Here is a 22,727-nt window from a genome sequence, read left to right on the forward strand (position 1 = left end):
CAGAATGGTTGAAAATATTTACGAATCACATAAGAGCTTAGTATCTAAAATATATCAGGAACTCGTAGAACTCAACAACAAAAACACAGCCAGGTGTGGTGGCTCACACTTGTAATCCCAGCACTTTGGGATGCCAAGGCAGGAGGATTGCTTGAATCCAGGAGTTTGAGACCAGCCTGGGCAACATGATGTAACTCCACCTCTAAAAAAAATACAAAAATTAGCTGGGTGTGGTAGTGAGTGCCTGTGGTCCCAGCTACTCAGGAGGCTGAGGCAGGAGAATTGTTTGAACCCAGGAGGCAGAGGTTGCAGTGAGCCAAGATCGAGCCACCACACTCCAGCCTGGGTGACAGAGCAAGACTCTGCCTCAAAAAAAAAAAAAAAAAGGTGCTGGAATTGGTTTGTGATGATGGTTGGACAGGCCAGTGAATGTATTAAATGGCACTGAATGTAACGTGGCACTTACTTTAAAGTGGTAAATTTTATATTTTACCACAATTATTTAAAGAATGGGCCAGAGGAGAGAAGCGAAAGGCTGAAGGTGTCACTAACCTACTGTAGGGATCCTGACAAGAGACCGTTAGCCCAAGCAGGAGGCAAGGGAGCCCTGACGAATGTTTTCCAGAAAGAACAGAAAGAACAGCCGGGAACTGAGTAATACAAACAGGAGCTGGGCCCCAGGGTGTGTTTATCATGAGTTGATAAGGAGGGAACATGTGTTCTCGAGGCCCAGGGGTCCTGGGTGATGGCCACCACCCAGCATCCTGACCACTCACTGTGTCCACTGTCAGTCACAGAAGGGCCCCGCCGGGGCCAAGAGTTATGTGGTCACTCAAGTGAAAGGCAGTGGCCCATGGCCTCGTTCTCAGAACACTCACCGTCTGGACAGACCAGAAGCCTGAGTGGCATCAGCCCTCGCTGTGCTCCCATCTGCCCTCTCTGGTCAGGGGCCACTGCCCAGCTCAGGGACCACCGGGGAGTCGCCCGATAGGCCCCACTGGTGTGGAGAACGAAGCGCAGTGGGCTCTGACGTGTCACCCTCATTAGCTGGGTGACCTTGGGCCTGTTCCCTAACCTTTCTGGCCTTCATTCCCCACCTACGAAATCAGGACAGCAGAGTCAGCCATCAGAGACTGTCATTCACAGTGAAAGAGACAGTGCTTGTGGTGCCCCGAGCCCGTGCACCAGGTCGATGGCGCCGGGTCGATGGCGCTAGGCAGCTGCCTGCTGTCACTCCCCATCCTCCTCCCCTCGGAGGAGGAAGGAAATGAGCATTTCTGCTGAGTAATGCGGTTAAAAAAAAAAGGGAAAAAACTTGGAAAAAGAAGATAAATTCTGAATCTTCAAGCGTTTACAGCACTAAATATTTTAGGTAACCCACACAAAAGTGAACACACAGACACATACACACACACACACACACACACACACACACACACACACATACGCCCAGATGACTCAACCCACGTGGAATCCAGTCCGGCCAAAGCCCCCACACTACAGCTGGCCTGGGGAAGGTGGGCTCCCAACCAAGCCGCAGGATCCCACAAGATGCTCGCACAGCTGAAGGTGAGGAGGCGTCCACACACTTTCAGGGTCTCCAATGCCACCCCCACAGGAAGAACCGCCACCCCCACGGGAAGAACCCCCACCCCCACTGCTGAATGCCAAGGAAACAGCATCACTGTTCATAAATATTTAAGAAATGCAACTTGAAACACACCAGGGGATCACTGGAGAGTGTGGAAACAGATGGGCAGGCAGGAAGCTCAAGGTCACGAGGGATGTGAGCAGAAGACACAAACCACCCAGAGTCCTCTGTGACAGGACACAGAGGGACACCCCCACCAGTCTGCACTGCCAACCACGAGCACCACACAGACTGACACGGTCTCTCCTGCCAACACACTCCCCAGCTCTGCTGGCGGTGAAGCGTTTCGGTGCAAAGCCAACCTTGGAACCTCTCAAGGCCCCAGGGCGACGTGGTACCCGGCGAGGGGTGAGACTGGACCACCCAAACCTGAACTGACATCACGGGCAAACAGGGTGTGGAGACCTCTCCAGTGTCAGCAGCCAGCCATCCCCGGAGCCACGAAGCACAAAGGGCTGGAGCAGGTTCTGAGGGGACCTTCCTGTCACCTGCAGAATGACGGCCCCTCATGACAGTATCCAGACCGGAAGGAGAACTGCAGGCAGTGGCCCCAGCAGCCCCGACCTGCTGTTTTGCAGGCGTCAGTGGGGAAGTGCAGTTTCAGAAATGTTTAGGTTTGGTTAATTTGGGAAACATCTCAGCCAGTGTTTATGCTCAGCATAAATACACCTCCAATTAATTAAGCGACTGCTTTCCTTGTTGACAAGAACCTCTTTGGAAGCCCAGGTCGCTGCCTGCCGCTGGGGGAGTCCTCCTGCCGTCCCCGTGTGGCGGAGAGCCTTCTCCCAGTCAGCAGTTACCTAGCAACCAGCCTAGCAACCTCACAGCCAACAGATGAATCCCCGAGTGATGGCCAGAAAGCTGCATCCAAAAAGACACTCCTCCATTTCAAAGATGCCATCCAAAGGCCTGAACGGTGGGTGCTCCTGAGCTGCACAAATTAGAGACAGAGCGGACACAGGATTTACCCGTCACTTCAACATCTGCAAGGTGAGATCCCATTCCTGCGAATCACGCATGAGATGAAAGAAGGAAGATGACGGCCGGCCTGGGAGCTGCACAGGAGCTGCTCAGTGACCGGTAGACGAGGAAGACGCTCCATCCCAACGACAGCTTCGACTGGGTGCTGGCAGGACGCACACAAGCCAGGAAGGGCAGATCTCCATCCTGCACCCACCCATCATACCTGCATCTCCAGCACAGCCTGTGCCCCACACGCTCCCCAGTTTCAGAAAGAGAGACCCCCAGCCCTCAACCAGCTACAGCTCCAGGCAACAGCAGCACGCCTCACTGTGTGCACATGTTCAGGGATGCCAGAACTCTAATTGGCAATAAAAAGATGGAGAACATTCCAGAAAGGCAGACACCCTTAGCATTCCCCAAAGGCACCAGCTCTCCTCATCCTTCCCTGCTAATGTGCTAGAACTCACCCCCATCCAGAAAGGTTCCAAAACTCAGGCTACCTTAGGATCACCTGGAAGGTGTTTGTTAAAACACGTGTCCCCGAGTTTCAGGGTCCCTGTGTTAAAATCAAACTTCAAGTGATACTGACTCAGGTGGCTCCAGAGACACCTGGGGAAATGGCACTTCGGAGGTTGCCTGTCATACACACCCCACGGCAAGCAGGCAGGGAGCTAGGTAAATCTTCTTCCCAGCTGAGAAGGGCCTCGGAGCAGGCACAGAGAAGAGTTCTATTAGAATGCAAGGTATTCAGCTGCAAGAGCCCAGCCTACAGGCTTCCTGGGCGAGCCAGTGGCATGAAGTATGCCCCAGCAACGGGCTTCTAGAGCCAGCTGCCCAGCTCCTAGTCTGCCCCTGCCACTCACTGACTGTGTGGCCTTGAGCAGGTCACTTGTCTGACTTGGTGAGAACTGGCAGGCATCACCTGTTACAAGCAAGCATGGACCCGAGACAGGGCTCCATCCGATGAGCTGCCACGGAACTTACTCAACAAGCAGGGTCCCATGGGCAGACCCAGGAAATCTCGCCAAGTCCCCCATTCACGGGAGGCCAGCAGCACCATTAGTCATCCATTTACTTATCAAGCTGTTACTGTGCATGCAGGAAGCGCCAGAGCGGCGATGATATCAAGGAGCTCTTACCGTGGCTGGCACGGAGCAGCTGATGAGTAAGTTCTGTCTGCACAAAGAGTCCCTTAGCCTCTATTTTTGGCTGACATTCTTGGCCCAGGGGGTCTCTTTGGCCTGGTTTCCCTCCTCGGGTCACCAGTTCAAGTCCAGGGGCCTATGCTTGGAAGGGCCACACCAATGGACCTTGCGGGGACACGCAGTCACAGGCCTCGCACCCAAAGGGAAGACAGCCCAACCCAGACCCTCGAAAGAGGGCACCTCAGGGAAGGGGGCCTAGAAGCCAGGACTTAGAAAGAAACAAGAAAAAGAACCTGTCCGTGGGGAGACTTTCGGGGTACCTGAGCCTGCCGTGTCTCTGACCGCCTTGGGGATGGGGAAGGAGGGCCCCACATGTGGCTCAAGACAACAGACCAAGGGTTTTGAATCAACAAAGGAAAAGGATTTGTAGAAGCGGAATGGCCCAAGCAACAGCGACGGCACCTGGGGTGAGCGCTCCCTCGCAAACCCACTTCTCCAAGAAACCAGGGACCTCTTGTGCCACAGCTGAGCGCAGGCTGCCATGGCCCTCTGCCTCAGTTTCCCCTGGATGTAAAATGGAGCTATGATGGCGCCTACCTCCTGAGGTGTTTGTGAAGATTAAATGAGATAATATGAGCACAGGAGCGTGAAGCAGGGTCTGGCTCACGGAGCGCTCGGCCACTGTTAGATGCTGTTGCTGCCTCGCTACCGAGGGCACTGGAAATAGGAGTGTGAGGTTCGCTGCACCTGAGAGGGACCCAGGAGGCTTCCTGGCAGAGGTGGGATCTGCCCTTGCCCTGGGAGGAGATGGAAGAAGGGGTCTGGGAAGCAGCGGGGATCCCATGGGAGCAGGGAGGGATGTGGCGGGAGGTGTGGTCGGAAGGTGTTGGCTTTGGCGCTGAGAGTCACATAGGGAGCACCCCAGCCACCCTGGGGACACCTGGGACTCAACAGCCTCGTGTGTAAAGGGGCCAGGGCCACCGCTTTCATGGCAGTCATGAATCACAAACAAGGCCAAGAAAACTAAGCAGAGGAACACACCCAGCGGACTTAGTCTAGTACAGTCATCTCCTGGGCACCTACTGCATACATCACCTCTCAGCCAGTCACAGGAGGTGGAGGCAGAGAGCCGAGGCAGACCTCTGTCGCCCGCAGCCAGGCTACCGGGACGAGCACAGCCACCTGCGGTCTTCTGAGCCTTCAGGTTCTGGGCAACAGGGGCCCGGTAACCAGAATCCCAGCCATCACTGCTGAGGGCCCTGGTGGCAAATATGCGTCACCCATTCCTTAGGCAAGAGACCTGGGGACCTGCCTCAGGTGGTCATGCAGGAAAAGTACGAATGAAGGACACCAGAGGTTGGGGACAGAGCCCGGCACACCACAGACACTCAACAGATGATGGAATCGCTGTTCAAGTGCCACACGGTGCCCACTCTGCGGGAACCTAAAACGCCAGGCCTGGGAAAGCAAAGTACAAGCCGGGCCTGAGAAACCCAGACACACTCAGATATCAGACAGCATTTAGCCAACAGGACAGAGGATACCATGACCTTGAAATCGAGGCCACTCCTGCCTCCACCGGGGGCAGCAGCCAATCCCAGGGTGCGGATGGGACAGGGCAGGTGAGTGGCAGCAGATAAGGCACAGGCTGATCCCACTGGCCAGCACAGAAGGCAGGCGTAGACCTCAGGTCAGTACGTCTTGGTCCCGGCCATGAACTGCCAAGCCAGGAGCCACCGTAAGAGCCTCTCAGCATACATGACATCCTTACATACCAGCGGTGGCAGACACAGACTGCCCTGTGCCTCGACTTCCCCATCTGTAACACTGGTAATACGAATAGTATCTACTATTCGTAGCAGGTAGGCAGAAGGCTGCTGGGAGGATTCGATGAGCTGACACAAGTAATCGCCCACAGCAATACTCCTAGGACCCGCTGTGTGGCGATGGGAAGGAGGAGGGACTAGAAGTCAGATTGCACCCTGGCTTCCCCAGTCACTCCGTGGCTTCAGCTTCACCTATTAACCAAGGATGGCCCACAGCCCTGCCTTCTGTGATCCACAAGGTTGTCAAAGAGATCAAACATGATGCCATACACACAGGTACTCCGGAAACTGCGGGGGGTGGGGGTGGGAGTCCCTGTGTCCCCCCGCATAAGCAAACCGCTCACACTGCCAAGTGGAGGGTGACCAGAGAGCCAGACAGGGCCACTCTTCAAGGCCTGGGACCCACTGATGTCTCTCAATTCACCCCCTGGAATCTGGATGAGGCCACTGTTTTACCCTCGTCCTCATGTTTCTCAAAGAATAAGTTTCCTGATCAATATCCCAACTTGTTCTTCAACCAATGCCGCCTCTGAAGAGAGCCAGGCTGGCAAGAAGGCTCCTCCCACCCCCTCCTGCTCTCAGCAGCACCCCTTCATCCTGTCAGGAGAGGGGAAGGACAGAGTATACACACAGCCCGGAGCCAGGCCCCCTGCAGATCGGATCCTGGCTCTGCTGTGTAGAGCTGTGACCATTCTGTGCCTCAACCTCTCTGTCTGTAAAATGGCTTATACCTGGGTGTGGTATACCCTCCTGGGTGCCAGCAATCCTCCTGGGACCTCCTGGCCAGAAGCTCCCTAGGTCAAGGGCCAGGAGCCCTGTCCGGCATGTCATCAATGCTGTGAGTTATCTTTTTGTGACTGTCTGCTTCCTTCCTGGAACTGTTAAGTAAATATTTTAATGTTTGGCAAGTGATTTTTCATATGTGTATAACCTTTGTCTAAAAGAAAGTTTGTGGGTGGGTTTTCCCTGTTATGAAAATAAGTAATATGTGATCATTTGGAAGAGAAAAAGAAAAAAGAAATTGTCAAAAACCACAAGGACATCTTGGCAGACAGCCAGAAGCTCCTGGGTGTGCACAGCTGGGATCAGCCCAGATAGACGGTGTCAGAGCCTGGCCCTCTCTGTAGGTCATCTCTGCGGCTCAGCAGACACCTTCTGGGGGCAAAAGCAGCATGTCACCCTCCACAGGGCCACTCACCTTAAACCTCTCGGTGACACCCTCCGTGATGCTGACGGTGAACTCAGCAATTTGGGGAGGACGTGCTTTCCCTTTCTTGCGGTCAGGTTCATACTCGGTCTTGGTTTTCACGACCACCTTATCCGGGAAACAGAGAAACAAAAGTCAGATGCATTCAGACATATCTGCCCAAAGAGGGTGGGTCTGGGAACTCCCACGTTCAAAGCCACCATTTTTGCCAGGAAGAAATTCACAAGAAGAATAAGAACAGCCACTATTTTTTGGAAATCTCTATGCCAGGACTTTCAGAGAACTGACCCATTAATCATCCTGATGGCCGTCCCGGGAGGGAAATATTATAACCGAGGGACACAGAAGGTAAGCTCATTGGCCAAGGTCACGCGGCTCACAGGCGGCAGGGCGGGGCTGCAGCCTGGCATCTGACTCCCAGCCCAGTGCTCCTTCCACCCACCAGAGCCAAAGCCTGGCTTGGCCCAGGGAGTCGGGAAGCTGCATCTGCTTTTTCACTAGCCTTGCTGTGCCACCATGGGCACAGAAGAGGAGGTCTGAGGGCACTGTCCACATCCCTCCAGGACTGGCTGGAGAAGCTGGCCGCCAGCCTGTCGGGAAACAGATCCAGGCTCTTTGACCCTAATATTCCTCTCCCCCTGCCCCTGCCACAGCCCCAAAGCGTCTCCCTGCTCATTCCCCTCCACCCCTTACTGTGAAGCAGAAGGATGTTTTTCCAACCTGGAAACCAGCCCTCGCATCTGCCCTACACCCCAGCAGCTTCAGATGGACCCAGGAAGCCTCCCGCCCTGGGACGCTCACAACCCTGGCCTCACTGGTGCTCCCTTCATCACTCCCCACACCCGTTGCTAGGGACTGTATACTTCTCTGTCCCACTGGACTGGGAGGTGTTCAAAAGCAGCATCAAGGGGTTACAGGTCTCCAATCCCCAAACCCCATTCCCCAAGCCAGGTTCCAGGAGAGGCTGTTGGACTGGAGACGGCCAGCCACCCCCATGCTCTTCCTCCCCCGAGGTACAAGCTCCTGCATTGGGCTGTCCGTCATCTGCTCTACACGATGGTGGCGCCCAGACCAGAACAAGGAGACCCCAGCAACTGGGGATGGTCAGCCCTGGGTGGGCAGCCAGAGGACCTCTCAGCCTGTGCTGTTACCCCCAGAGCAGAGGAAGAACAGCAGAGACCATTCCAGGTGTCACTGAAAAATGATCCAAAGAGCCATAAACCTTGTAATACTTGGCCCCCACCCACCAACTCCTTTCCCCCCAGTGCTCCTGCGGTGGAGAGGGAGGGGGGCCTGGCATGGCATGGGTTGGCCTGGGCACTCACCCCTGTGAGGCACCCACCCCTGTGAGGCACCCATTCCTTGAGGCAATGGTTCGGTGTCACACTGCCATCTTCAAACCCCAACTGGACCCAATAAGCCATGTGACCTTGAGCACGAAGGCCTAGACTGGCCTATGAATGGGAACAGGCTACTGCTGAGGATGAGGAAAACCCACGGACACCTCCACCCCACGCGGGGACCCCATCAATATTCTGTCGACCTGGACTTTATCCGCACCTGCCACTAACAGGCTAGGTGACCTTGGGCAGTTCTCAAACCCTCCGTGCCTGCACTTCCACATCTGCAAAATGGGGGTAACGTTGGTCGTGCCCTCATGGCAGGGTCAACTCATTAAAGGAATTTAAACCTGCAAAACTGGCAGAATAGTTCCCGGCACCGAATAAATGTCCAGCAAATGTCAGGGGAGGCCAGCCCTGACTCTGCAGCCAGCACTGTGACTGCTGTCACCGCTGAACCTCCAGCACGTCCGCACTCCGTAAACGTTCTCAGCACAGATTCCCATTTACAACCCAACTGTGTCACCACCCCTTAGAAGCCATGTCACCTGGAGCAGGTAACATCACCTCTCTGAACTCTGACTGTTAGCAACACGTTGCTATTGTTTAGGTTAAGAGAGGTCTTGCAGGAGAGCCGGCTGGCTCCAAGCAGGGTGGAGTAAGAGGTAGTGCCAGAAACTTCTGCATCCTGGAGGACTGTCACCTTCAGCCCAGTGACCTTGGGCAGGTCCCATAAATGCTCTGAGACTCAGTTTCCTCCTTGTGACCTTAGAAACCTCCTGGAAAATGATCCCAAGAGCCATAACCATTGTACCCACACTTGGTCCTGGCTGGAAGGGGGCAACTGGCAGGGATGCTCCCGAGAAGAGAATGTTCTGGGAGGAGCACCCTGCTGACTGCCCCCCTCTGGACCCTTGCAGAGAGGAGACGCATCACCATTCTGAGCTGTCTAGGCTACTCCTGGTCAACCTGATTAGGTGGTGAGGATTTCATACCTGCCTGAAACCCTCCTCCCTGTATAAACCAACCGTGCCAAACGGTTCTAGAAAGGAACAGACAGGATGAGGCCCAGCAAGGGAAATCACCTGATAGAGGTGCTGCCTCAGCACACAGAGTTCCTGGCACAGGTGCTACTGCTCCTCAGCAGAGCAGCCGGGGGACGAGGCAGAAGGGGGCGTGGGAGCCTGGGGGCCAGGCCCTGCTAATTGGACAAGTCTGTTGCCTAGACAGGGAGGGGTGGAGCGGAAGCCGAGGCCTCAGGCCTGGCGGGCACAGGTGTGGCCAGCTGACCCCCTTTCTTGAACTGAAACCCCTGCTGCCAGCCCCTTCCCTGTTCCAGCATCCCTCTCCCCATAACATATACAATAGAGCTAGGAGGACACCTTCACCGGGTTAGGGCCCTGACCAGGACACCGCCACCCCATAACACCCACCCTGTGGGCAATCACCAACTTGCTGGAAGGAAGGCAGAGCTCTGACTCAGAGCCCCTTCACCAGCGACTGAGAAAATAAATAGAAAACCACTTCAGGGAATTATTAGTAGCTGGGGCGTTTTGTACGCAGCAGCAAGATGCTGTGTTTATGGTCTCAGATGTGAGTTTACAGCACAATCGCCTAGACATGCAAAGATCTATTTACATTTTCAAGTATTAACTCTTGGAAATATTATTCTTAGCAAGTAGAAACTACTTAATTGGATGTTATATTCAAAAAGAGGGGATTCTTTCAATTCAGCAAAAAACACTTTGAAGAAAGGTAGATGAATGGTTGTTCCTAGTGACACCAATACTGAGCGAGCCCAGACACTTACTAGATTTCACAAAAGGAACAAAGAGGAAGGGGGCCCTGTGTGAGCGCGCACACCCTGCTGCACCTAGCGCCAGGCTGGCAGGGGCAGGCAGAAAGGGCCAGAATAATTCAGCACTGGGGAGGGGCCATCTGACCAAGGACAGCGCTCCCTCGCCTCGGTGGGGCAAGTCAGGCTGAAACTGCCCCACCCGGGAAGGCACCGGAGCAGCCTCGCCCTCCCCTGGGTTCCCCACCACCACCCCACCGCCCTCTTCCAGATCCCCTGGGACCACGGAGCCAGGGAGAAAGGGCAGCTGCGGGGCCAAGATCCTCTCGGATGAGGTTCCCAGGAAAAACGCGAAGGCATCTGGCCACACCGCGTTGCACTGTCAGGACGAGGCTATCACCTAAAGCCAGGGCCCCCAGCATCCCTCGATCCAGAATCCCGCGCGGGTATTGTCCTCGCAGCGCTCCCTCCTGCCTCCCGAGCCCGCCCCCACTTCGCGTACCCAGCGCACGCGGCGCGTTTCTTTTGTTGCGGTCGCCGTGAGAGATTTGGGGGTGCGCACAGGGCAACGTGGAGGGGCGGGAGGTGGCTTACCTTATCCGGGGGCGGGAACTGCAGCTGATTGACATCGAGGGGCGTCATCAGGGGAATGGTGTCGAAGCCATCCTCCAGCAGTGGCTGCTTGGTGCCCTTCTCCGCGAAATTGTTCCCCAACTTCACCATCTTTCCGGGAGCTCCGAGGCTGCAGCCTGCGGAGAGAGAGCCGTGAGGAGTCACCGCGAGCAAGACCGGGGCGGGGGGCGGCGGGGAGGCGGGCACCCACACCCACTGTCGTCCCGGATCCGCGAGATCACCAGCCCCGCTTCCTCTCCGGGAAGGGTTGTGGGGACGCGGCGGTCACGGCCAGATGCGGGGGACTGGGGTGGCTGTGTATTTCTAGACCCTCATCTCGCAGGACCCAAGCGCCGGGAGCAAGGGCGCACAGCGGCCAGGGGAGGGGGCGCCGCCCCAGCCCAGCCCCTCCAGACCGGGTCCCCGGTCCTGGGGCCACAGCGCCCGGGCGACCCGCCGTCTACAGCCCCGTCCCGTGCACTCGGGAAGATGAGCATCCCCCGCTCCCCGTCCTGCAAGGTCTGTCCTCGGCGAGCCCGGGTGCGGCCGGCCGCACTCACCTACGCCCGGCTCCGGCAGGTCCGCTCCGCGCTCCGAGCTCCGCGTCGCCTGCTCCTGCTCGCAGCAATGGCGGAGGCGGCGCCGCGCGCGGGCCCGGGCAGGAGAGCGAGCGATTGGGCTCCGCGGCCGCTCCCTCCTCCTCGCGCCGCCGCCTCCCTTCCTGCCGCTCCCGGGGGCTGAGTGCGCGCGGGTGGGTGCGCGCGTGTGGCCGCGCCTCCGCCTTGACGCAGCGCCCGCCCCGCCGCACAAAAGAGTGCGCGGCTGGGCGGGAGCGTCCCCAGGGATCTCGCGCTCGCCCCGAGCCGGGGGAGGGGACGGGAAAAGGGGAGAGGACGCGCCCCGACTGGGGTCTCGGAGCGGCGGAGGGCGCCCGGGGCGGGAGGGCTGCGGGCTGCGCCACCCCGGGCGGCGGCTTGGGCTCGAGGCGCTTAGAAAAGAAAAAGGAGAGGCGGAGAGCCCTAGGGACCGAGCGATCCCCAGAGGTACGGGGAGGTGCAGAGAGGGTCCCCGCCCGCAGCGCAGCGCGCCGCGCCCACCTGGGGACCCTGAGGAGGTTCTAGGGTTTGAGAGATGGATCCAGGAGACGCTGGGCGGTGGCGGAGACCTGAGCAGAGCGAGCGTTAGCGCTGGGTTGGGGAGGGGGCGACCAAAAGAGGGCGCGTCCGCGTATAAAGGGGGTGCGGACCGACAAGGAGGAGAGGTTTTCAGTGGTGCGCGAGGCGGGAGTAGCGCTCTCCCAGGGTTGGGGTGCGGGTGCCCCAGGTGGGACTGCCCCAAGCAGCGGGAGGGAAGGCGTTCTGGGCCAAGAGTGCTCAGTGCGCCGCCCGGAAGGAGGCGAAAGATTCCTCCGGTCTGGTCGGAAGAGAAGGCGGAGGTCCCCACTGCAGCCGCCACCCTAGCATTCTGGGCACAGAGGAGGGGCCGCTGGGACGATACCGAGAAGCAGAGAGAAGCGGGGTGGTTTTAGCCTGACCTACGCCACCAAACCCCGAGCACCGCCGCTGTCGCAGGTTTCCAGAGAGGGTCCTGTTTGCAGACCCTTCCAAACCGTTCTGCCTGCAGGACTCACAGATGAGAGACTATGGGGTGTAGGGGCGAGGCCGAAATGGGAGTGGGGCCCGCTCGGGAGGAGGCCGGTTGCAGGGATCGGTGCCCCTGGGCATCTCGGCCAGGAGCTGGGCCCTTCCAGGCGCTGTACACGGAGGAGGCATCCCCCAAAGTCGGTACTTTCACACCCTTTCCGGGGATTTCCGGGGCACGACGGAGGGTCCTGGGCGGGCGTTTTCCATCAGCCGACTGAGAATCCCGGAGCACAGGAGCAGCCACCGCCTTGAGCCCCAGGCACAACCTGGGAACTTGCCGCTGGTGCCCTGATTTCATTTTGCCCAGAGGGCCAGCCCTCTTTGACAGATGCCTAGTGGGTCCCTAATAACTCGCCCCAACTCTCCGGCCAGGGCCTAAGTGTGCCTTTGACCACAGGCCACCCCGGCCTGAACCCAGGCTCTTTACAGAGGCACCCCACCCTCAACCCAGGGAAAGCAGGTGTCAGACTCTGGCCCCTGCCACGGGCCTCAGGGACCCACGGAAGCCAACTTTCTGGCACTTCGATGCCTCCCTGCAGCAGCCGAAGAAGAGATTTCTCTCTCCACTTTAAAAATCTGCCCGGCCATCTGCCATAAGGGTGACTCACTGGTCAGGAGAAACCCTTTGGGCTTAAGCAAGGCCGTGACTTTCTCCTCATCTCACTCAAGCATTTAACAGCACCCCCCCCCCAACACACACACACCCCAGACACTCCGTCAGAATCCCACACCGGGACGAAGAAAGTGGAGGCCCTCCCTCTCCCTCAAAGGCTCTGTCAACTGCGGAGCACAGAGAGGCAAGAAGGACCCAGGTTGTCCCAGAGGTGGGTGGTGGACAATCATGTTTCTGCTAGCTGGCTTTTTGTGCTATCTTGGGCCTTGGCTGGTGCTGGTCATTGGGACTATCGGATCCTGTGTGGTTTTCTTCGTCTGCTGATTGTGTCTGGGCCCTGTGAAGGGCACAGACAATACAAAATGCATGAGACACAGGGCCACCCACAAGGAGCTATAGACAAGGGCAAGTCTGCCCGGCGCACTGGCCCTGTGGGAGGGAGTGGCGTCTGCCTCTTGCCAGGAAGGAGGGCATCTAGAGACTGTGGACAAAGCACCCCGCAGGTGGGCCTGAGAGAGGTGTGTGCAGAGGGAAGCATTCCAGGCAGGGGAACAGAACGTGTTAAGGCAGTGTGAGCTTCCTGCCACTGTCGGAACAAATTTAGCTTAAAACAACAGAAACATGTTCTCTCCTGACTTTGGAGGCCAGAACTCTAAAGTCTAGATGCCAGCAGGGCCTCACTCCCACTACAAGCCGCAAGGGAGAGCCTGCCCTTTCCCCTTCCAGCTTCCGGTGGCTCCAGGCATTCTCAGACCTGTGGCCGCACCAGTGCAGTCTGCCTTCATCCTCCTCCGGTCACATCACCACCTCTTCTCTGTGTCTCTTGTAAGGACACTCATCACAGGATTTAGGGCCTGCTTGGGTAATCCAGGATGAGGTCTCCCTCTCAAAATCCTTAAGCCTATCTTTGCCATATAAGATATGGCACTCTTTCTTTTTTTTTTTTTTTTTTTGAGATGGAGTTTCGCTCTTGTTGCCCAGGCTGGAGTGCAGTGGCATGACCTTAGCTCACCGCAACCTCCGCCTCCCAGATTCAAGTGATTCTCTTGCCTCAGCCTCCCAAGTACCTGGGATTACAAGCACCTGCCACAACTCCCTGTTAATTTTTTGTGTTTTTAATAGAGACAGGAATTCTCCATGTTGGCCAGGCTGGTCTCAAACTCGCAACCTCACGTGAGCCACTTGCCCGGGCCTCCCAAAGTGCTGGGATTACAGGCATAAGCCACCGCGCCTGGCCATGTGGACATACCTTTTAAGGGTCCCCACTCAGCTCACTACAGGCATTAAGCCTGCAAGGATGTGGTGACTTGGAGAACCCAAGTCATTCACAGAGGGTGACAGAAATAAGGTTGAAGACACGACCACCTCCAAAATGGGGGTGGCTGAGGCTGCAGGGTGGCCGCATGTCAAACGGATGTCGGATATTTTCACAATGTACAAAAAGGGAAATCAATGGGATGTGAGCTCTCCCCAGACCAGTTTCATCCCAGCACCAACCATTTAAATTCCAAGTGCCACGGAAGATTTTTGACACATACTCAGTTTTTCTAAATAAGGCTTTTGGGAACGCTTCCAGGGTTACTGATCTCAGACACAGACCCATCACTGCCTGTGCGATTGTAACTCCTACCCCACTCCCTCTCCCCAGGCGCTGCTGTCTAATGACCCTGCACTTGAAGTCCAGGCCTTTTAGCAACGTCCTTTGTCCCACTGGTTGAAGTCAGACTGTCACAGCAAGAGGCAGGGTGACCCAGTGGCTAAGCCATGGTCCAATTGTGAATCCTGTCTCCCTTCCTAGCACTGTGACTTCGGGCAAGCTGCTTAAGCCTATGCCTCAGTTTCCCTATCTATAAATGGTGATAATAATACCTCCATCATAGCAGTGTTGTGAGTGTCAATGAGCTATTCTTCTTCTCTTTTTTTTTAGGTGCCTGTTTTAGGTATTACTATTGTCTTGACCTCTTTTTGGTTTGTTTGTTGTTTGTTTTTGAGACGGATTTCACTCTTGTCGCCCAGGCTGGAGGACAATGGTACGATCCTGGCTCACCACAACCTCTGCCTCCTGGGTTCAAGTGATTCTCCTGCCTCAGCCTCCCAAGTAGCTGGGATTACAGGCATGTGCCACCACACCCAGCTAATTTTGTGTTTTTAATAGAGACAAGGTTTCTCCATGTTGGTCAGGCTGATCTTGAACTCCCGAGCTCAAGGAGATCCACCCGCCTCGGTCTCCCAAAGGGCTGGGATTACAGGCGTGAGCCACCGCACCCAGCCTGCTGTGACCTCTAATTCTGTACTCCTGTAGTCTCTATTCTTAGCAGCCGGCGCTTGAGCCAGGGCGAGGCGATAGACACTTTTCCTGGTGATGTGACTAGGGTTCAGAGTGACTAAAGTGACTCTTCCCCTAGAGACCTGATGAGCCTCTTTGCAGCTCAGAGAAGTCAAATGATGAGCCCCAGGTCACAGGCTTCCCTGCAGAGCTGGGATGGGCTACAGGCTCTAGGCATTCCTCCCACAACCAGCCAGATTGCCAGGGTGGGTGTCCTGCTGGAGGGGAGGGAGACCACCTCGTGCCATCAGCCTATGGAAATTTGGTGACGCGGTCAGCAGAGGTTCAGCTCTGTTTTTCTGCAGCCTGGCCATGTCAACCCAGAAATGCTTCATCCAAATGTCTTGTTTTGGGATTGAGATATAATTCGCATGCCACTGGTATCACCAGTTTAAAGTATACACTAAATGGTTTTAGTGTATTCACAAGGTTGAACAATCATCACCACTGATTTCAGAACATTTTCATCACCCCATAAAGCAACCTGTATCCCACAACAGTCACTCTCCCTGCACATCCTCATTCCTGATGGTTTTAAGTTTCTCGTATCCACTGCTCAATCCACAGAATCAGCCGGCACACTGACACTGACTGGGGAAAGACATTAGGCTCTGGATCTTTCTGCAAATGGGACAATCCACTTGCAATGTGAAGAATCAGGCCACCTGGGTGAAGTCTCCCTGTTCCTCCCTAACCCTGTACTCTAGCCAAACTCTGCATTCCCCCAAGCGCCTGCCTCCAGGCCTTTGCAAATGCTGTTTTTCTTGCCTAGATTGCCTTCCCACTTCTCGTCCACTTTGCAAACTTGATCTAAAAATATTTAGGTCAAGAAATGTTCTCCCTGTCTAGATGGAAGGAACCTGAAAGGAAATTGAGCGATCCTGAGGGTCCTGCAAAGCCCAGACCCAGTGTCGCCTCCTCTTTGAAGCCTGACCTTTCTTTATCTCTGAGTCTGGGTATTTACGTCTCTCTATAGATCATGGGCAAATTAGGCAGAACAACTTCATCTTTCATTTCTATATTCCCCCTGTCTAGAACCTGACCTAGTAATCAGGAAAGGTTTGCTTAATTGAATAGGCATCCACTTATTTTACATTCACAATAAGCAAACGTGAACATCAGGTGTGTAAAGTCAAGTTCAAGTGCATAATAAGAAAATCAGGTCAGGCCCAGTGGCTCATCTCTTTAATCATAGCACTTTGGGAGGCTGAAGCGGAAAGATCACTTGAGCCCAGGAGTTTAAGAACCACCTGGACAACAAAGTGAGAACCCCCCCAAAAAAAAGGAAGTAAGGAAAAGAGAGAGAGAGAGAGAGAGAGAGAGAGAGAGAGACGGGGGGAGGGGGCAGGGAGACAGGCAGGGAGGGAGGGAAGGAAAGAGAAAATTAGCCAGGTGTGGTAGCACACACATGTGATCCCAGCTACACAGGAGGCTGAGGTGGGAGGATCGCTTAAGCCCAAGAGTTCAAGGCTGCAGTGAGCCGTAGTCGCACCCTGCACTCCAGCCTCAGCAACAGGGCAAGACCCTGTCTGAAATACCAAAAAAAAAAAAAATTAATGGTCTCATTAAAACTGAAGGCATGTTGGCCTATGACATCAATGTGATACTCTCTTCTTAGAGTTAATCTTACTGCAAAATGCTCATTTCTGGAAAAACCCAAATGTTATTATTTAAAATATATAATATAGAAATGAAATCATAAATACAGTTTCTACCGGTCTGCAGTGTTTTATTTACCCTTGTGTTTCCCAAGGCTTGGCCACGTGAGACACTCAGTAAATGGCTAAGGAATGAATGGACTCACTTCTTCGTTTTTACTGGGCAAATACTATTATGGGGCTGTGGACGATGTATTTAAACGGAATTGTGTCTGCGTGTTTTGTCTGGGGCTTGGGGATTTTGTTTGTTGTTGCTGTTTTGTCTTAATGAACCCCTCAGCAATTCCTGATTTTCCCAAATTATTTCTAAGATTCATTTTGCTTTGGCTATGAGGCACTTGACCCTGGGGGAATGTGAGCAAGAAAATGACACCCAAAGGCTTTGGTGAAACGCCCTCCGTGGCCTGGGTTTCCTCATCGGGAAATTGACAGGGATGGTCACACATGTTTTCTTCTTTGAGCTCCAGGATTTGGTATCGAAGAAAAGATGGTTTACAAATGCTCCCCACTGGACTGCTGGTTTTGGATTTGAGATGAGAGGCTTGCAGCGTGCGGTGACCGACGGACGAAAAGGCAACAGACGCGTTTTCTTTGGTTGGATGCTCACCTCCAAGATGTCGGCAACTCCAGGTTCCTGTGGCCTGCTCGCTCACCACCCAGGCTATTTTCAGAGAATCCAACCTGTCCAACTCTTAATTAAGGACATTAGATGAAGACTTAGGTCAAGAAATGTTCTCCCTGTCTAGCTGGAAGGAACCTGGAACGAAATCTAGCCACCCTGAGGATTTCCGTCGTGGAGAGGGAGGAGGGGAGGGAGGAGAAACAGCCCATCCCCCAAACCCAGGAGTGTCAGGGGAGGGAGACATGTGATGACTTTTTTTTTCCTTTTTTCTTTTTTGAGAGAGTCTCGCTCTGTTTTTTCCCCAGGCTAGAGTGCAATGGCGCAATCTCAGCTCACTGCAACCTCCCAACTCCTGGGTTCAAATGATTCTCCTGCCTCAGCCTCCTGAGTAGCTGGGATTACAGGCTCCCACCACCAGACCCAACTACATTTTTTTGTATTTTTAGTAGAGACAGGGTTTTGCCATGTTGGCCAGGCTGGTCTCAAACTCCTGACCTCAAGTGATCCACCTGTCTCAGCATCCTAAAGTGCTGGGATTACAGGTGTGAGCCATTGCACCCAGCCAGCATATGTGAACTTCTAAAGAGCGCATCCAATATGTCTGTTTTTCGGGGAAAAGGTCAAATTCAGAAGACAGAGCTCTACAAAGTCTTGCAGAGGGGAGAGGGGTGAAATGCCGGCTGAGTGACCGATTATGTTAGAGTCAGGGTTTTTCTAAGGTTGAATAATCATCTAGTTCACACCTTCTTTTTATACTTGGGCCAGCATCGAGTAGGGTGCACTGTTGCCCGCCACTCAGAGGAGAAATGAAGCCTGTCCCTGGCCTTCTGCCTGTTCAGTCACCCCAGTGAGCAACCGCAGGGGACCCCATAGGCCAAGCCAGACTCCTGTCGCCACAGCAAAGCCCCCAAGCCCCCGGGCCCCTGGAGGCCCTGCTGCACGGATGGTGCTGTGGGGGCCTCTGCCCTTGGCCCTTGAGATCCTGGCTCTAGGACACAGGCTGGGCTGGATAGACTGCAGCCCCCACAGTGGACCCCTTTGCCCTGTGGCCAGCAGGTGTTTGCTTCTGGCTTCCTCAAGCTGACCCTGTTCCTCAAAAGAAGTTACTCCTTGGCCAGGGGCGGTGGCTGGCACCTGTAATCTCAGCACTTTGGGAGGCTGAGGTGGGCAGATAACCTGAGGTCAGGAGTTTGAGACCAGCCTGACCAACATGGAGAAATCCAATCTCTACTGAAAATACAAAAAAATTAGCCGGGTGTGGTGGCACATGCCTGTAATCCCAGCTACTCCGGAGGCTGAGGCAGGAGAATCTCTTGAACCTGGGAGGCGGAGGTTGCAGTGAGCTGAGATCGTGCCATTGCACTCCAGCCTGGGCAACAGGAGAGAAATTGGGTCTCAAGAAAAACAACAATAACAACAACAAACAAATAGTAGCTGTCGGCAGTGAACCCGGAGGGAACACCAAAGGGCTTTCTAGGTATTTCTCCCAGTCCCCTCAATCCACATCCTAGGGCTGTTTCTATTCATACATATTCCATGTCTCAGATGAGCCCCCGGAGGCTTGGGTGACGGGTGGTTGTTAAGAAGATGCTGGGTGTTCTCACTTATAAATGCGTGCTGAACAATGAGAACACGGGGGCACAGGGAGGGGAACAACAGACAGTGGGGTCTGTCGGGGGTGGGGGAAGGGAGGGCATCACGATAAATAGCTAATTCATTTGGGGCTTAACACCTACATGATGGGTTGATGGGTGCAGCACACCACCATGGCACACGTGTACCTATGTAACAAACCTGCATGTCCTGCACATATATCCCGGAACCTGAAATTTAATTAAATTTAAAATAATAATAAAGATAAAAACATTTAAAAAAGAAGAAGAAGATGACGACGCTGGGAAGGTATGCTGGCAGGAGGGAAAAATCAGACACTTTAAGAACTTGGTCGGAGGCCGGGCATGGTGGCTTATGTCTGTAATTCCAGCACTTTGGGAGACCCAGGCAGCGAGACCAGCCTGGCCAACACGGCAAAACCTCACCTCTACTAAAAATACAAAAATTAGCCAGGTGTGGTGGTGAGTGCCTGTAATCCCAGCTATTCAGGAGGCTGAGGCAGGAGAATCACCTAACCCAGGAGGTGGAGGTTGCAGTAAACTGAGATCGTGCCACTGCACTCTAGCCTGGCGACAGAGCAAGGTTCCATCTCAAGGGGAAAAAAAGGACGCAATTGGAGGGGTGGACTCCCCAGCAGCAATGCAGCCCCTTGTCTCCCCAGGCCCAGCCCTGCTCTGGACCCACACTAGCTGAGGAGACCGAGCTATGCCTCTCTTTCCCTTCTTGACTCTCATAAAAGTGGGGAGGGAGGATCCCCTAACACGGAATACTCCAGTCCTGGGATGATGCCAGTCCTCATACTAGCCATGTGGCCTTGGGCAAAGCGTGCCCTCACCTCCGTTTCCCCTTCCATAAAATAAGGGGCTTGGACTAGACTGATAACTTAGTTCCCTTCACCCTCCCATTGTTTTCACCGTCAGGATGGCAAGAATGGCCCAGGATGAATCAGAACCGAAGTTACCGAGGACACATTGAGGTCAAGCAAGTGACCACACATGACCTGGGGGAATAAATAACGAAGGCCACATAATTCCATTCCGCCCTTCCCCTGCTTTTTTCACAAGCAGTCCAGTGTCCCCCAGCACCAGCTAAGTACCAGGTTTCTAGCTTGTAGCAATAACTGGTATTAAATTATTTAGCCGGTAAATGATTATGAAAGCACTTTGCCAAAGTAAAGAACCACAGAAAGGCCAAATTCTAATAACAGTAATACCACCATAGGCCTGAATTAATTATTGAATTTTTTAAAAGCCCACAGATGGATGAATGCAATTCATTTCATGCTTTGTGGAGCCAGGGTCCCTGGGAGAGTGTCTAAAATTCACAGGCTCCCCGGAGTGTGCTGGAGATTACACAGCGAACGACTGAACTGCATTGCAGACGCGCAGCGATGACCTAATGGGGCTTTTCCTTTTGGAATGCCTCCATCCGAGCCCCTGGGGCTGGGGCTTGGTGGTCACAGCAGAGTGGAATTAGCATGTAACCCCCCAGGCCAGCCCTGATCCACAGTCCCTGAGCATTCCTGCAACTTCTAGCCATGATATATATATTTTTTAATGTCCACAATTTGTCACCTTTTCTCCCCTCGTTTCTCGGGCCCAGCTCAGGAATGAGGGTGGGGTCCTCATGAGCGGATTTTCCAGAGATCGACTTTTTATCCCTCTAGGTCGAATTTTCCTCATTTTGGACCAGAGTCATTCTAAAATGCAGGGCACGTCGTCCCGCCTTCCAGAACAGAGGATGTTGGAAAGAATTTCACCTCTTGTGGAAGAATCAGTTCAGCTTCACGAACACCATAGACCGAGTGGGGTCGGGTGCTATGGGCTGGGACCCACACTCTACACGGGCTGTCCCCAGGCTGCGGGCTTGGCTAGGATTGCTTCTGCCCTGTCGCTGCCTCTGTGGCCTCCGTCCCCGCCAGGGCTGCTGAGGTGATCCTCACTAGGCGCCCCTCACTCTCAGTGCCCTGTTTCTAATCTGCTATGAGCAGAGATTCCAGCCACTGCACGCTAGCCTGGGTGATAGAATGAGACTCTGTCTCAAGAAAGAAAGAAAAAAAAAATGAAGGGACACCGGGAGACACACAGGAAAGAGGCCAGGAGACAAGAGAGGCAGAGCCTGGGGGCATGTGGCCACAGCTAAGGGATGCTGAGGATCGCCAGGAGCTGCCAGAAACTAGGAAAGAGGCAAGGAACGGGGCCTCTCCTGTAGCCTTCAGAGGGTACGGAGCCCTGCTGACACCTTCCTTCTGAACTTCCAAATATACTACACATTTGGACATCATCTGCATTGTTTAGAGTTTTTGGAGCGTTTCATGAGTGTGAGTTCCCTGGATAGATTAGCGCTCAGTGGAGGGAAGGGGCATGGTCCCTGCTGAATGCCTCTGTCCCTCCCTGGTGGCCTGTGCAGGCCAGGGCAGGGCTGGGCCTTGCTGCTGCTTGCCTGGAGCCTAGCCAGCATGGGGTGCTGCTCCCTGAGCAGGGTGACTCCATGCTGGGTTTTGGATCATGAACCTGTGTCGGAGAGCTGGAGTGGACCCTGGAAAGTGTTCGTCCAGGTCTCTGCTTCTCAAAGCGCAGTCCCTGGACCAGCAGATCAGCCTTTCCTGGGAGCAAGTTACAGAGGCAGATGTTCGGGCCCCACCCCAGACTTGCTGAAACAGGAGCACTGCTTTCTAACAAGCCCTCCAGGGGATTCTGAGGCACACTTAAGTTTCGGAATCATCGCTTCTGGATTTGTACACTGGAATTCTGCATAGTAAGCTATACTCATTTGTATACTTGGAAAATTGCCAGCTGGGTATGATGACTCATGCCAATAATCCCAACACTGGGAGGCCCAGATGGGAGGATTGCTTGAGTCCATGAGTTTGAGACCAGCCTGGGCAACATAATGAGACACCATTGCTACAGAAAAATAAATAAATAAATAACTGGGTGAATTTAGTGGTGGAGCACATTTGTAGTCCTAGCTGCTCAGAAGGCTGAGGTGAGAGTATGCCTTGAGCCCAAGAGGTTGAGGTGACAGTGAGCTCTGATCATGCTACTGTGCTCCAGCCTGGGCAACAACATGAGCCCCTGTCTCGATTTTAAAAAATTAAAGGGAGGGAGGGAGGGAGGGACAGAGGAAGGAAGGAAGGAAGGAAAGAGGGAAGGAGACAGGGAAGGAGATAGGAAGGGAGGGAGGGAAGGAGGGAAGGTGGAAGGGAGGGGAGGAGGAAGGAAGGAAAGAGAGAAGGAGAAAGGAAAGGAGGTAGGGAGGGAGGGAGGGAGGGAGGGAAGGACGAAGGGAAGGAGGGAAATTGCCTTTATTGAAAATGCTTAAAAACCAAATTTCACAAAACATGCAAATTTACTGCTTTCTTCTGAAAAATTAAGAGACCTCAAAGACATTTCCATGTGGCAAAAATCAGCTCCATGGAGAGAATGGCTGCCCACCTCCTGCGCCCACTATTCCCTCACCTGCCTTAGATGTGAGGCTGTGCCTCACTCACCTTGGCTGCCCAGCCTGCCTGGGCCTGTGGGCACTTGAGTTGAGCCATTCATCCAGTTTAATAACTTGGTTTACAGGTGGAGAAACTGAGGCACACAAAAGGGAATCAGCGTATTCCAGGGACTATGCAATGCTCCCGTTTGCTGAATGACTGGGCAGCTCAGAAGCCTTTGCAGTTACTTGAGGAGGCACGAGAAGCCAGTGAGAGGACCTGGGAACC

General features: G+C 54.3%; 1 protein-coding gene across 1 annotated transcript in view; it reads right to left on the reverse strand.

The window, feature by feature from the left end:
- The window catches only part of NSG1 (neuronal vesicle trafficking associated 1), a 31,670-nt gene extending 20,399 nt beyond the window's left edge, over positions 1-11,271 (reverse strand). Inside the window, exons 1-3 of the mRNA XM_003934671.4 lie at positions 11,100-11,271; positions 10,522-10,676; positions 6,784-6,900 (exon numbers count right to left, since the gene is read on the reverse strand). Coding sequence (XP_003934720.1) covers positions 6,784-6,900; positions 10,522-10,650 — 246 coding nt within the window. The 5' untranslated portion in view covers positions 10,651-10,676; positions 11,100-11,271. The remainder of the gene's footprint in view (positions 1-6,783; positions 6,901-10,521; positions 10,677-11,099) is intronic.
- Positions 11,272-22,727: the final 11,456 nt, after the last annotated feature.

Source organism: Saimiri boliviensis, chromosome 3 (assembly GCF_048565385.1).
Source record: "Saimiri boliviensis isolate mSaiBol1 chromosome 3, mSaiBol1.pri, whole genome shotgun sequence".
NCBI lineage: Eukaryota > Metazoa > Chordata > Mammalia > Primates > Cebidae > Saimiri > Saimiri boliviensis.